Raw genomic sequence first — 13,732 nt, forward strand, 5'->3', positions numbered from 1 at the left:
CCGGGGAGGGGGAAGGGAAATTCACTACGCATTTCATTCCGTCAGCTTTAAGTTCTCTAGAAAAGCCCTCTCCGTTTTGGCCCGGTTTCCAGTGGATCTATATGGCTTTATTCCCTTTCTCATAAGTCTTCTGTGATCTAAGACTGGAGGAAGGAGCAGCGTGGACCGGTCCCCTTGAACAGCTGGTCAGAAAGACGTTTGTCACCAATGTTGTCCTTGTGGGCTGTCAGGTTGGTGTTCGATTCACACTGCCTCTGGGTGACCAGAGGACAGCCTCTGGTGTTTCTAGGCTGCCCTGTTCTTGAGCAGCATAAAGAAGAAAATGAAAGAGAGTCAGCGTAGGTAGAACTAGTCTCCTTTCCTTTCTACCAAAGTGGCTTTGGTCAGGACACGCACAGGCTCAGCAGCTCGCTGTCAATGTGGACAAAGCACCGTCTCTCAGCCTTTCTGCCGGGAGCCGCCCTGGAGGGGACCAGAATGGTAGAGAGGGGTGCAGCGCCTCAAACATGGCTCTTCTCTTGTCCCTGCACTTTATCAAAGAGGCTCATGCTCCGTCAGCATCCAGATCTTGTCTTATTTACTGTTTAGGGTGTGTTTGTTTTTTAATCCACATTCAAGGTGTCCCCACGCTGAAGTGCCTTCGTTTCCTGTGTGACTGCTTGGCAGGGACCCCACTGCATTCATCTTGGGAGGTGGACCCTGGGACACATTTCTAGGGGGCCCGGTTGGCTCACAGTTGTCCGCTTTCCTTATGTTCTCCCACCCGTGCCCAGGATGATGCCAAAAGGATCATGTTTCCTGTGGAATGATAGCATTTGAAACCCTCTTCTTCCCAATCAAGGAGTCCTGCCAGTGTCGTGGTTAGCCATTGGGCTGCTAACCGCAAGGTTAGTGGTTCAAGACTACCAGCCACTCCCAGGGAGAAAGCTGGGACTTTCTACTCCCGTAAAGAGTTACCATCTCAGAATCCGGCAGGGGCAGTTCCACCCCATGCTGTAGGGTCGCTAGGAGTCAGAACCGACTCGATGGCAGTGAGTTCATCCCAAACCTTTGTCCCTGAGTGGATTCCGCTCCCAGTGACCCCTGCGGCCTAGGGTAGACTTGCCCTATCCGTTTTCTTGAACCCTGGTAGCACACTGGGTTACCCACTGGGCTCCTAACCGCAAGGCTGGCAGTGTGAACACACCGGCGGGGAGAAAGATATGGCTGGCTGTTCCCCAAAAGATTGACGACGTCAGAAACCGTCCAGAGCCGTTCTACTGGGCCCTGCAGGATCGCTGGGCATCAGAGACGAGATGGTGACAGTGGGGTCTCGTTTGCGTTTTGATCATCAGTATGGAAGCAGTCACCAGGCCTTTCTTCCACAATAGAGCTATTTAAACCAAATCCAAGCCCTCAGCCACGGAGTCCGATGGACTCCTAGCAACCCGATCAGGGATTCCCAGGCTTGGTTAATCTTTCTGGAAGCAGACAGCCTAATTAAACTGTTCACACAGCAGCCCAACCCTTACGTTTAAACTCAATTCTTACCAACAGACGTGGAGACAGTTTGGGTCAGGTTGTGTCCCTGAAGGTCAGCTTATATTGTTGACATTGTATCAGAACAGTTGCACAAACTTGTTACTCTATCTGCTGGGGCAGCCCCTTTACCAGGAGCTTCCTACTGATGGTGCCACTAGGGGGAGCCAGAACACTGTGGTTTTTCATTTCCTGCTCCATCCTCCCAAAGGTGGCTTTGCTTCAACCTGTGTCAAGGCATCTCAGTGAGAGTCTTTGGTCTCATTACCTTCCCCTCAACCTTTCCAAGCGTAAAGTTCTTCTCCGGGAACTGGTCTCTCCTGATGTGTCCAACGTACGTGAGGCAAAGTCTCGCCACCTATACTTCTTCCAAGACAGACGTTTGTTCTTTTAGCAGTCCGTGGTACTGTCAGTATTCTGTGCCAGCGCCATCACTCAAAGACATCGATGCTGCTTAAGGTTCTCCTTGTTCGCAGTGTCCAATTTTCACATGCACATGGGGTGATTGACGATCCCGTGGCGCGCCTTAGTCCTCAAAGTAGCATCCCTGCTTTTCAACACTCCGAAGAGATCTCGTGCCACAGATTTTCTCAACGCAACCCGTCTTTGGATCTCATGAGAGTCGTTTGTGGATCCAAGCAAGACAAAATCTTCGACAACTTCCGCCTTTTCCCCATTTATCGGGATGAACAAATCTAGCAACATGAATCTGGGGGCTTAGTTCTAGCACTTTGTTTCCGTTTTGGCAAATATTCCTTTCGTAGCTGCTCACTACCATCAAGTCCTTTCCAACTCACGGGAGCTCTGCAGGACAGAACGGAATTGCCTCTGTGGGCATTGGAGACCATAACCCTTTGCGGGAGCAGATGTCCCCATCTTTGTCCTGAGGACAGCTGGTGGGTTTGAACTGCTGGCTCTGTGGTCAGCAGCCCAACTCGTAACCACTTTGCATAACTTCTTACGTTTTGGTGAAGCATGGGGCAGCTCACAAGGTAGGGGGTGGAAAGCACCAGCTACACTTCAGGAGAAACACGAGGCTGTCTGCTCCCTTAAAGAATAAGAATAAGAATCTTATCAAGAGGATTAGGGGAGGGTGGGGGAGAAAGGGGAAATGGATCACAAGGATCAATCTAAAACCCCTCTACTTTACCAAGCAGGAAGTCTTTTTCCAGGGAGGACTGGTCTCTCCTAGAGCTTAGCAGCTTGAAACCATTAAGAGTTACGGTTTCCGGCCCCGCCCCCAGGCAGTTCCACCTTGTCCTACGAGTTGGATGCACTCAAAAGCAGGGAGCTTGGGTTTTGTTTTGTTTTTTTCTGCTGTTGTTGTTCTCTCCTGATAACACATCCAAAGTACCTGAGAAGAAATCTTGCCATCCTTGCCTCTAAGGAGCATTCTGGCTGTACTTCATCTGAGACCCATGATTCTGGCAATCCACCCGAGGACTGTCAGCGTTCAAACCCATCGGTTCTTCTCTTGTCATTCAAGGCCAGCTCTCACCTGCACACTGAGCTGATTGGCCTGGACCAGGGGTCCTTTAGCTTCAGAAGAACATCCTTGCTTTTCAACACTGTAAAGAGGTCTTGTGTGGCAGGTTTGCTCAATGCAGTGCGTCACTAGATTTCTTCACCCTGACCGTGAGTCAGAATTGCCTCCCTGCGGTAAGTTCTGGGTCATTAGCAGCTGAAAGAAAAGAAACAATGTGGCGGACCCAAATGGAGAGATGAAGCACAGACATGCCAGGGGGCTGGCTGCATTTGGACACTCAGAGGAGCAAGCCCTGGTGGCTCAGAGGGTTTGGAGTTAAGCTGCTAATCACAAGGTCGGGGGTTCAAACCCACCAGCTGATCTTTGGGAGAAAGAGGAGGGTGTCTGCTCCTGTAAAGATGGACCATCTCAGAAATCCGCAGGGTAGTTCTCCTTCCCATAGGAGTCATAGAGTTGGAATCGATGGTTCAGTTTTGTTGTTGTTGTTTTAATTTGTGTGAAGTTCTGGGGTGGGGATGGGGGTAAGGTGATCAGACGTCCTGCTTTTGGCGGGACAGCCCTGACTTTTGATTTTTAAGAAGTCCCGATTTTTGGAAAGAATGCACAAGCTGGGGAACGGCCTATTTGGTCCATATAGACCACATTTTTAATCAAGAACCCACCCCACCCCACCCCTCACCCCCGGTCAATGGTGTCCCGCTTTAAATCTGGTCGCTTTAGGTAGGGGGAAGACAAAGAAAGAGGAAAACCTAGTTCCTACCTGGGTGGACTCATTGACAGGTGGGTGGTCCACTCAGAGGTGACTCAGGAGTAAAGGCTTGCCTGTCTGCTTCTGAGAAACCAGCCCTTGGGAACCCTGTGGAGCCAGGTCCCACTCTGACTCGCCCAAGGAAGCTGGAGTCCTAGCCAGCACCTTAGAAATGGGTTTGGTTGGGTTGGGTTTGAAGTCAAAGAAAGGGAAGGCTGGACTTTCAGAGAGGAAGACTGGTCACACACGCTAGGTAGCAGCAGCAGCTAGAAGCCTAGTTCCAAGTGGGTTCAGCTGTGTGAACTTCCTTTAAATCAGTGGGGGAAACTCCACGCCCCCTCCTCCCTCCTTCCCCCCCTCTCCAAACACACCACAAACCCTCTAGCAGCCCTGGGGAACAGAGTAGAGTTTGGGCAGCTTTAAACCTTCACAGGAACAGAGAAGCTCATCTTCCTCCTTTGGAAGGCTGGCGGGCTCAAACACTTGACCTTAAGGTTAGCAACTCACCAGGCCAGCACCCAGAGGGATGCAAAAGTCCGCCTGGCCAGAAGGCATGCCTGGCTCAGAATTGGCGGAGAGTCAGCCGCTGCCCTAAACCGGGACCGGTTTTCTAATGGCGCCAGAGCGGATCGTTGACCCCGGGAGGCCGCAACCCCTGGGCCGACCCTTAAGCCTGTGTTTGCTCCTTGCGCAAGCGGGCTGGCCTCAGAGGACGAGACTGACGGCCACAGTGGACTCACTGGCCTCGCGGGAGTGGCGCTGCTGGAGGCCAGGCCGAGCCATGGACATGGAGCAGGTCAACGCCATGGATTTCGGCGACTTTGTGGACGTGTTTGGGAACGTCATTGAGCGCTGTCCCCTGGTCGCTGCGGCCGTCTGGTCTCAGCGCCCTTTCGCGGACCCTGGCGACCTGGAGGCGCGCTTCTGTGCGTTTCTGGACGCGCTGCCCCAGGAGGGTAAGGCTTTCCTGCGGGCGGGCAGGAGCGGGAGGGTCCCGCGGAGAAATGGCAGCTGGGGGGAGAGCTCAGATCTTTCCAGAATGTTTCCTCTCCCACTTACCCCTGACTTTCACACGAACCTGAGGCCCGACCTTCCCAAAGACAGGACAGACAGGCAGCCACAGGTCATTCTGACTAGACCAGACCCTGAAGGATTGCCCCCCCCAGGGGGGGTGGGTTTCGAGGCTGTAAATCTTTACTGGAGGTGGGGGGATGGAGGGGGTAGACTGAGTCTGCCGCCCTGTAGCTGGCAGGCAGGGGCGGGGCTGCCCTTGTGAAGAGGGTTCCCACAGAGCCATGCGGAGCAGGGAGAAGGGATTGTGGCTTCCTTCTGTCCTGTGGGAGGCCCCTGAGGGGTGCCCTCTGTGCTCGGTGGCACAAGTCTGCCCCAAGGCATCAGGAGAAAGGCCTGGCAGTTGGCTCTGCAAGTGCCCGCTGCCGGAGGCACAGCCGTCCTCTGACGCATGCGGAGGCACCGGAGTCCACAGGTCGATTTCTGTCCTGGGATGGATGGAACCTCACCCCTCCCGAACGACTGCAAGATGCCAGACGGACATCTACAGTGGCAGGAAGGACGTCGTTTCCACGCATCCGAGGTGCATCTAGGAAGAGTCGCGAGGAGCCCCAGGGGCAGTGCCATCTATGGTTACGCATGGGTTGCTAGCCACAGGGTCGGCAGTTCAAAACCACCAATCGCTCCTTAGGAGAAAGAGAAGACTCTCGCCCCCCATAAACACCTAGAGAGTCTCAGAAGCCCACAGGGGGCAGGTCTACCTTGCATAGGAGACCAGAGCCTGCTGAGCAAGCAGGAACAGGGCGCACCAGTTACGGAGGTGTTCGGAGGTGAGTTTAAAGGGGCAATGGACTGGAGCAGTGGACCTTGTTTCCTGCCAGGAGTTAAGAAAACATAGGGAAATGCCCTGTCATCCTTCACCAGGGGACTGGAGAGGGGAGGGACTGAGGGGATCGCGTGGGGAATGTCAATCAATGATGTCTTCCTTTATCCAGTTACTCAACAAGCACTTACTTCTGGTGTGCTCTGGTCTGGAAACTTTGATGGTAAAAGGGAAAAAAAAAATCACTCCCACCACTCCCCACCCCAAGTCATCTGACCACAGCTTCCAACCCCTTTGCAAAGAGTCAATGCCAAGGCCTGCCCCTCCACCCCCCTAGGACGGAGTAGAACTGTCCCACCTCTTCTTTCTTAGAGTGATCAGTGGGTTTGAACCATTGGCCTCAAGTGTGCAGACCAGCCCTTAGCTCAGCAGCTCCCCTTGACCAGCGTCTCCCCTGGAGGTTGGACACAGTTATAGTCCTCAGTGCCGTGGGATTGTGGTGAGGGTGATCTGGTGTCTCTCTTTCCACCCAGATCCCTGTCCTGGCTGGGGGTTAGGGCCATCCAGTTGGTTCTGACCCACAGCGACCTCTGGCTCAGCGCCATCCTCCCAGTGCTTCTGGGCCCGTTGTTGTAGCCCCTGTGTCCATCCATCTTGCCAAAGGCCTTCTTCTTTTCCGCTGCCCTCCACTTTCCCAAGCATGGTGTCCTTCTCCGGGAACTGGTCTCTCCGGATCCCATGCACAAAGTAGGTGAGACAAAGTCTCTCATTCTGCCTGTACTTCTTCCAAGACAGGTGTTTGTTCTCTCTTGGCAGGCCGTGGTGCTTTCAGTATTTCTCACCAGGGCTGTCATTCAAACGCATCCTTTCTTCACAGGTCTTCCTGATTCTGTGTCCAACTTTCACCTGCAGCTGTGAGTCAGGCTTTACTTGGCACCTCTGTGTTCTGGTGCACGCCAGTGTTGGGGAATTGTGGAGTGGATATTGGGACTTGACATTGGGATATTGGAATGCTGGTGTTGTTAAGTGCTGCTGGCTTAGGTTTGGACACATAATGACCCCATAGGACAGAGTAGAACTGCTCCACCGGGGTTTCTAGGAGCCCTGGTGACACTGTCAGGCTGCCAACAGCAAGGCTGGCAGGTCAAGCCCACCGGCCACACCGAGGGAAAAAGATGAGACGGTTTGCCTCCTTACAGCCTCAGAAACTTGGAGAGATTCACTATGGGCTGGGACAGACTCCACAGCAGTGGCCTGGGTTTTGTTATGGGTAATATTGACGGAAGCAGGTCACCAGGTTAGCAGGTGACCAGGGCACCGCTGAGTCCCCATGGCTCCTTGCTGAGATGCTAGGACCCAGTAGACTTTTGTTGAGTGGGTGAATGACCTGTTTTCTACAGTGGTCTTCAAGGATGATGGGCCCTGACCTTAGAATCAGTGGGCCCGTGGGGGGTGGGAGTGGGGTGGCAGGAAGACAAAATGGCTAAAGGCGTGGGAGCCACTGGCACAGAGCCTTAGTGCCGGGTGGCTCCCCGTGTCTAACCACAGAGAGACTAGACTTTGCATCGGTGACAGCAACGCAGACATCACAGTCTAACGCTCCTACCATACGGAGCATCTCTGCTGCTGGGCTCCAGCCTTGTTGCTAAGTCACGGAAACCCCCTAACGACTCTGTTAAATGCATGCTAGCATTACAAGCCATAAAACTGAAACAGCAAGAGGCCTAGGACCTTCAGCCAGGTGGCCGAACGAACTGAGTCAAAACCTCAGCGGTCAAGTCAACCGCTTCAGGAGGATTTCCCCAAGAGCCAGAAACACGGTCTAGCCTTTCATTCATGTGTGCACTAATTTATTCAACGGACATTAACACTTGAGGCCCTAGACAAACTGCCCCTGTGGGTTTTCGAGGCTGTAAATCTTTACCGGAGCAGACGGCCTGCTGACCTTGCCGCTAACAGCCCAGCACATAACTCACCGCGACACCTTGGACAGTAAAGAACAGACAGGGCGATGGGGAGCCTTTAAATCAAAATGAGAAAGGACTTTGGGGAGATGTCCAAGAAGTGATCATTTATCTGATCTGCTACTAAGAAAACCTGAAAATCCAGTTTGACCATACAGCTCAGTGGTGTTATGATGGCCACTGGTCACTAGGTGGCAGGCCAGGATTATAATTCAGGTCCAGCAATTGTTTGCAAATAAAGCCAAACCAAACTGATTTGCTGCCCACTGTAAACACACACCGCTAAGTCCAAAGAGCTGCAGAAAGATTACTGTCCACCCCTTTGTACAGTTATCATCTCAGAAACCCATAAGAGTCGCTGTGAGTCGGAATCAATTCCATGGTAGTGAGTGTGTTGGTTTGTTTTTAAATAAGCCCCATGTGATACAGAATATAAGGTGTCTACATTTAAAATGAACCCATTGCCAGCAAGTCCACCCTGGCTCATAGTGGCCTAGGCTGCCATCTTTACATCCACAGCCCCCCAGGTCATTGAGCGGCCGGTAGATTCAAACTGCCAACCTCCCAGCTAACAGACAATTGTTTAACTGCTGCACCACTGGGGGTCCTGTAATAGGCTCCTACAGAAAGGGCTCCTTTCTAGACATGACTGTTAGATATTCCCCTTTGATTGGCGGTCAATTCTGGCTCGTGGCAACTAAAACTCCCCAAAACACTCACTGCCATAGATCCTGTGCCGACTCATAGGGACTCTATAGGACAGTGGTTCTCCACCTTCCTCATGCCGCAACCCTTTAATACAATTCCTCATGTTGTGGTGACCCCCCAACCATCAAATTATTTTCGTTGCTACTTCATCACTGTCACTTTGCCACTGTTATGAATTGGGCGACCCCTGTGAAAGGGTTATTGGACCCCCCAGAGGGCTCTCGACCCACAGGTTGAGGACTGCTGCTATAGGATAAGGTAGAACTGCCCCTGTGGGTTTCTGAGTCTATCTTGAGGAAATAGACAGCCCTGTCGTCCTCCTGAGAAATGGCTAGGGGTTTCAAACTGCTGACCTTTTGGTGAACAGGTCAACGCATAACCATTATACCAAGCAAACTCCTTGTGGCCCCTCTTCTGTCATCTAAAGAGATCACCTTCCCAAGAGAGATGAAAACTCCAGGAGAACCTATTGTGCCCCAGGCTTGGGTAGAGTTCTAAACAAGTCCTTATCCTCAAGGGACTTACATCCCAGAAGAGAGATGAACATTTAACATAGAAATATGCTAATAAGTTATTCACAAACAATTCTGGAAGCCGCAGTCAAGAGATCACATGACACATGGCATTGGGTAAATCTGCTGCCAAAGACCTCTTTAGAGAGTTGACAACAAGCAAGGCTGTCACTCTGAGGACTAAGGAGTCCCTGACCCCAGCCAGGGTGCCTTCAATGGCCTCCCACGCACGTGAAGGTTGGGCGTTGAATAAGGAAGACCGAAGGAGACCGGATGCATCTGAAGTGTGGTGCCGGCGAAGCACATGGAGAGTACCAGGGACTGCCGAAAGGACCAACAGATCTGTCTCGGAGCAAGTGCAGCCAGAATCCGCCTTAGACGCACGGGCCGCAAGGCTTTATCGCAAATACTTTGGGCATGTTGTCCACAACAACAATTAATTAATGTACTCAGAAAACATCCTAGGTAATGTTAGATTTTTATACTTCTCCTTGTTAGGTGCCATGGAGTCATTTCCAACTCATTGCGACTCCATCCATGCTACTTTCAATATTCTCCACCAACAGCAGAATTCAAACACATCGATTCTTCGGCTGGTCTTTCTTGTTCATCGTTTAATTGTCACATGCGTAGGCCGTTGGTGGTGGTGGCAGTGGTGAGAGGTGCACCCAGGCAATTCTGACACGCAGAGACCCCCTCACAACAAAACAAAATGTTGCCCAGTCCTGCGACCACTTCACAATTGCTCCTGTGCGTGAGCCCATTGCTGCAGCCACTGGGTCCATCTGACTCCTTGTCCCTCTACTTCACCAAATGCGATGCCCTTGTCCAGGGACTGGCCTCTCCTGACAGCACGTCCAAAGTATGTGAGATGAAGTCTGGCCCTCCTTGCCGCTAAGGAGCACTCTGGATGTACTTCTTCAGAGACAGATCTGTTTGTCCTTTTGGCAGCCGTGTGACCTTCAATATTCTTCTCCAGCACCACAACTCAAATGCATCCGTTCTTCTTCGACCTTCCTGATGCGATGTCCAACATTCTCATGCATGGAAGGCGATGCGAAATGCCATGACTTGAGCCAAGTGTAACCTGGGTCCTCAAGTGACATCTCTGCTCTTCAACACTCTGAAGATGTCTCATGTGGCAGATTTGCCCAATGCAATGCACCCTCTGATTTCTTGACTGCTGCTTACGAAGGACATATGTCATAGGGGCCTTTCTTCAAAGGCGTGTTTGAGTTAAACACTGACGCATGAGAAGGAAGTAGCCGAAGCTCTAGGGAACCGGCGGGACCTGGCACTTTCGGGGCATGGAAGGCACTGCATGGCCGAAGAAGCATGAATGATGGGAGAGTCAGAGGAAAGAGAGGGAGGCAAGATCCAGATCCTGTAGAGCTTTCTAGGTATAAATAGGAATTTTTATTCATTCCATTTGCTGCGAGCCCCACTGGACGCGGCCTCCAGAATGATCGTGTGGGGCAGATCAGCTCCAGGGGCTGTTGGCGTGGTCACGGAGAGAGATGAGGGCTGCTCGGACAAGGCTTGTGGATAAGCAGACGTGGTTGGAGTCTCAGAACGTCGTTCGGATTTAGAGCCAACAGGTCTTCTTGGTGAACTTGGTGGGTCAGAGACAAAGAGGAACCAAGGAGAGTCACACGACAGCCTGGGCTTGATCGGTTGGATGGGTGGCGGTGCCCTCTGCTGAGGTGAGGAAGGCTGGGAAGGAGAGGAGGGTGGGGGATGAAGGACTGAGCCAGCCAAGTCTGAGATACTGATGAGTCATCGGAATGAGAATGCTGAGCACACTCTTTGACCAGCACAGGGACTCGATGGAAGTGATGGTCTAGACAAGAGGACCAGCCAAAAAGGACAGACTGGCACAGGGGCGGCAACCGTGGGCCCAGACACCGCAACAACCGTGAGGCTGGCAAAGGAGCGGGCCCTGTTCTGCCACATGGTAGATGGGTCGCCATGGTCTCAATGAGTCAGGGCTGATTCAACAGCACCTAGCAGACAAGGTTTGGGTGTCATCAGAGAATGATGTGATGAGGATGCTTAGGGTGTCTTTGCAGATGGAGAAGGGAACGAGGTCTGATGCCCGACCCCCCGGCTTCGTGGAGGTTTGTGGTCCAGCAGAAGAGGAAGAACCGGGGTGGGAAGCAGGTGAGCGAGGACCATCTCTGACGAAGAACAGCAGGCCGCCCTCTGGGAGGCTGAGGGAGGGGATGACAGAGCATCCCTGTTCCGGCTCGGGCAAGATGCCAGTCATCGGCCATCCTGATCGGAGCGACGAACAAAACCGAACAGCTCACGGCCCTGGAGTCCGTTCTATATCACAGCGACCCTGCAGCACGGAGGAGAGCTACCCCTTTGGGGCTTCTGCACCTGTAAACCTTCACGGGAGTAGGCAGCCTCATCTTTCTCCCAGGGGCACGAAGTAGGCGAGTCTTTTGAGACGTTTTTCTGAAGGAGCAGAAAAATAGGGAGGAGCTAGAGTAAGGTGACCAGATGTCCCGCTTTGGGCAGGACAGTCCCAATTTTTAACAATTTTCCCCGTGTCCCGCGGCATTTTTTAAAAGTCCTGATTTTTGGAAAGAATGCACGACAAGCTAGGGTATACAGTTTTCGGCTGCCATGTGGCTATTTTGCCAGGATATGAGTTTTATCAATGGTGTCCCGCTTTACCAATGTTAAAATCGGGTCACCTTAAGCTAGAGGGGAGCAAGGAATCCAGGGAGGATTGTAGTGTTGTGGAGTGAGGCCAAGATAAAAGAGCCCTGGTGGCATAGCTGGTCTGGCATTGGGCTGCGAACTGCAGGGTCAGAGGTTCAAGCCCACCAGCAGCTCCTCGGGAGAAAGACGGAGCGGATGGTGATGAGGCAATGTGAGGGAAGGGGCAGCATGGCAGAAGCAAAGTCTTTGAGGGAGAGAAAGCACACGTGGAAGGTGTGGCCTTTGATCCAAGGGATAGGCAGCCCTTTGTCACAAGAAGGGGAACACGTGACAGGTTCGGAGGCTGGGGTGCTAGTGGACTGGTAGGGTCCCAGTCCTCTAGCCTGCTCCTCACGGACCACTGCTGTCTGCTCAGTTCTTTTTCTGAAGCAGCGAGGGTCTGCTCTGGACGGGGCACTTTCTGGGTTCTGAGTGTCGTAACGTGTGACCCCCACAGTGTTGTGCATTCACATCTCCACCCCACATTAGCACCCCACCCCCACCCCTGTGGACCCTCACTCCCACTCCAGAGGACATGGCATGCCAGCGTCAGGAGTCTGGATGGATTTTGAAGAACAGGCCGCCTTGGGCAACACAGGGCATTCCCTGTCCAAGACAGAACTCTAGCCTTCCAGGTGGAGGGGCCTGATGGTGGGTGGGAAGGGCCCAAGATGGGAAGAGCCATTTGAGGTAGGTTGGGGTCCCTGCCAGACAGGTGAACTCAGCCTCAGAGGGTCAGTGATTTGAGGTGAGACGATGGAGTCTTTGGACGGTGCTGGGTCAGATCCTACTTCTTCCGAACTACCCTCCGCTAGGGGGCCCTGGCAGAGCAATGTTTAAGGGCTCACCTACTCACAGAAAGGCCAGGGGTTTGAACCCATTGTCCACTCTGCGGGGAAAGTCCTGACAATGCTGCTGTGTGGATGGGAACTGAGGAGGACCTGTGGGGCAGGTCTCCTCTGTCACATGGGGTCCCTGTTCTCCAGCACGCTGCTGCAAAGCCTCGCCCACTGCCCCCAGCTCCTCAGGGGACCCTCCCTTTCATCTGCAGCCATGGTGGCCCATCTTGGGAGCCCTTGTGTATTCATTCCAGTTCTTTGTAACCGCTCCTCCTCTCTCCTGTGGCTCCCCTCCTCCCACCAGGTGTGAAAACCTGGGCAAATATTAACCCCAGGTGAGGTTTCCAAGAGGGGAAATAAACCTGAGGCCCAAGAGGACAGGAGACCAGCACCTCTATGCACCCAAACTCATGTCACTGTCCCACACCACCCGCACCCTGCTGAGCGTGTGCTGGAGGGCAGGGGGACAGCGAGAGACAGAACTCTGTCACTACTAGCCCTCCCTCTCATTGAGGCTGGCAAGACTGCAGGAGAGGGAGCAAAGAGAGGAGGGGCCAACAGAAGATGTGACAGGGTCCCCTTCCTACTTCCTATTCAGGGGGACAACCTGGCGGTGGATAAGCAGGGGGTGGAGGCAGTGCTAGGAGACGGTCATCGTCATCGGAAGTCTGCGGCATCTGGGGCCATATGGGGGGCCCTGGAGCTGGGGGGGGTGCTTCATGGGCTGGGGGCAGCGTCCAACCAGGCTGAGTGTCCCCTCCTGTTTGCATCCTCTGGGGAGCAAGGCCCAGGAGAGGGCTTCCAAATCCGTGGTCACGTGGAGGGGGGTCACTGGTGGCACAGAAGGGAGTCCAGCCTTCAGCTTTTGCCCCAGTGACGTGGGCAGGTTACCTAAGCCTTTCCTGTGCTTATTTCCCCCCCCCCTCCACCAATCTGCCCCCCATACCCGCCCAGTGGGTAAAGAATCTGGAGAGACTTTTTTAAGGCTGTGCCCTTCTCTTTCTGTCTCTCGCCCCCTTTCCCACTATTTATTTTCCTTGTGTTTGCAGAATATAACACGCACAAAGGAAAACCCATTCTACGTAGTTGTGCGGTCTGTCTCATCAAAACAGTAACCGACAGAATCCCAGGAAACTGTCCATCTCACACACCAACACACACACAGACACACCCACACACACACAGACACACCCACACACACACAGACACACACACCTAGACACACCAAGACACACACAAAGAAAGACACACAGACACACTAAATATGGTCCTTTTGCCATCGTTATCTTTTTTTCTTTTAAAAATCATTTTATTGGGGGCTCTTACAGCTCTTATAACATTCCATCCATCCATTGTGTCAAGCACATTTGTACATATGTTGCCATCATCCTTTTCGAAACATTTTCTTTCTACT

The 13,732-nt window shown here is 52.8% G+C and overlaps 1 protein-coding gene across 1 annotated transcript in view; it reads left to right on the top strand.

Annotated features, from left to right (window-relative positions):
- The first annotated feature begins 4,483 nt into the window (after positions 1–4,483).
- URAD (ureidoimidazoline (2-oxo-4-hydroxy-4-carboxy-5-) decarboxylase) overlaps positions 4,484–13,732 on the top strand; it is a 12,767-nt gene continuing 3,518 nt past the window's right edge. The window contains exon 1 of the mRNA XM_004715144.2: positions 4,484–4,708. Coding sequence (XP_004715201.1) covers positions 4,534–4,708 — 175 coding nt within the window. The 5' untranslated portion in view covers positions 4,484–4,533. The remainder of the gene's footprint in view (positions 4,709–13,732) is intronic.

Source organism: Echinops telfairi, unplaced genomic scaffold (genome assembly GCF_000313985.2).
Source record: "Echinops telfairi isolate 266 unplaced genomic scaffold, ASM31398v2 ScPeMD7_2565;HRSCAF=3150, whole genome shotgun sequence".
Lineage (NCBI taxonomy): Eukaryota > Metazoa > Chordata > Mammalia > Afrosoricida > Tenrecidae > Echinops > Echinops telfairi.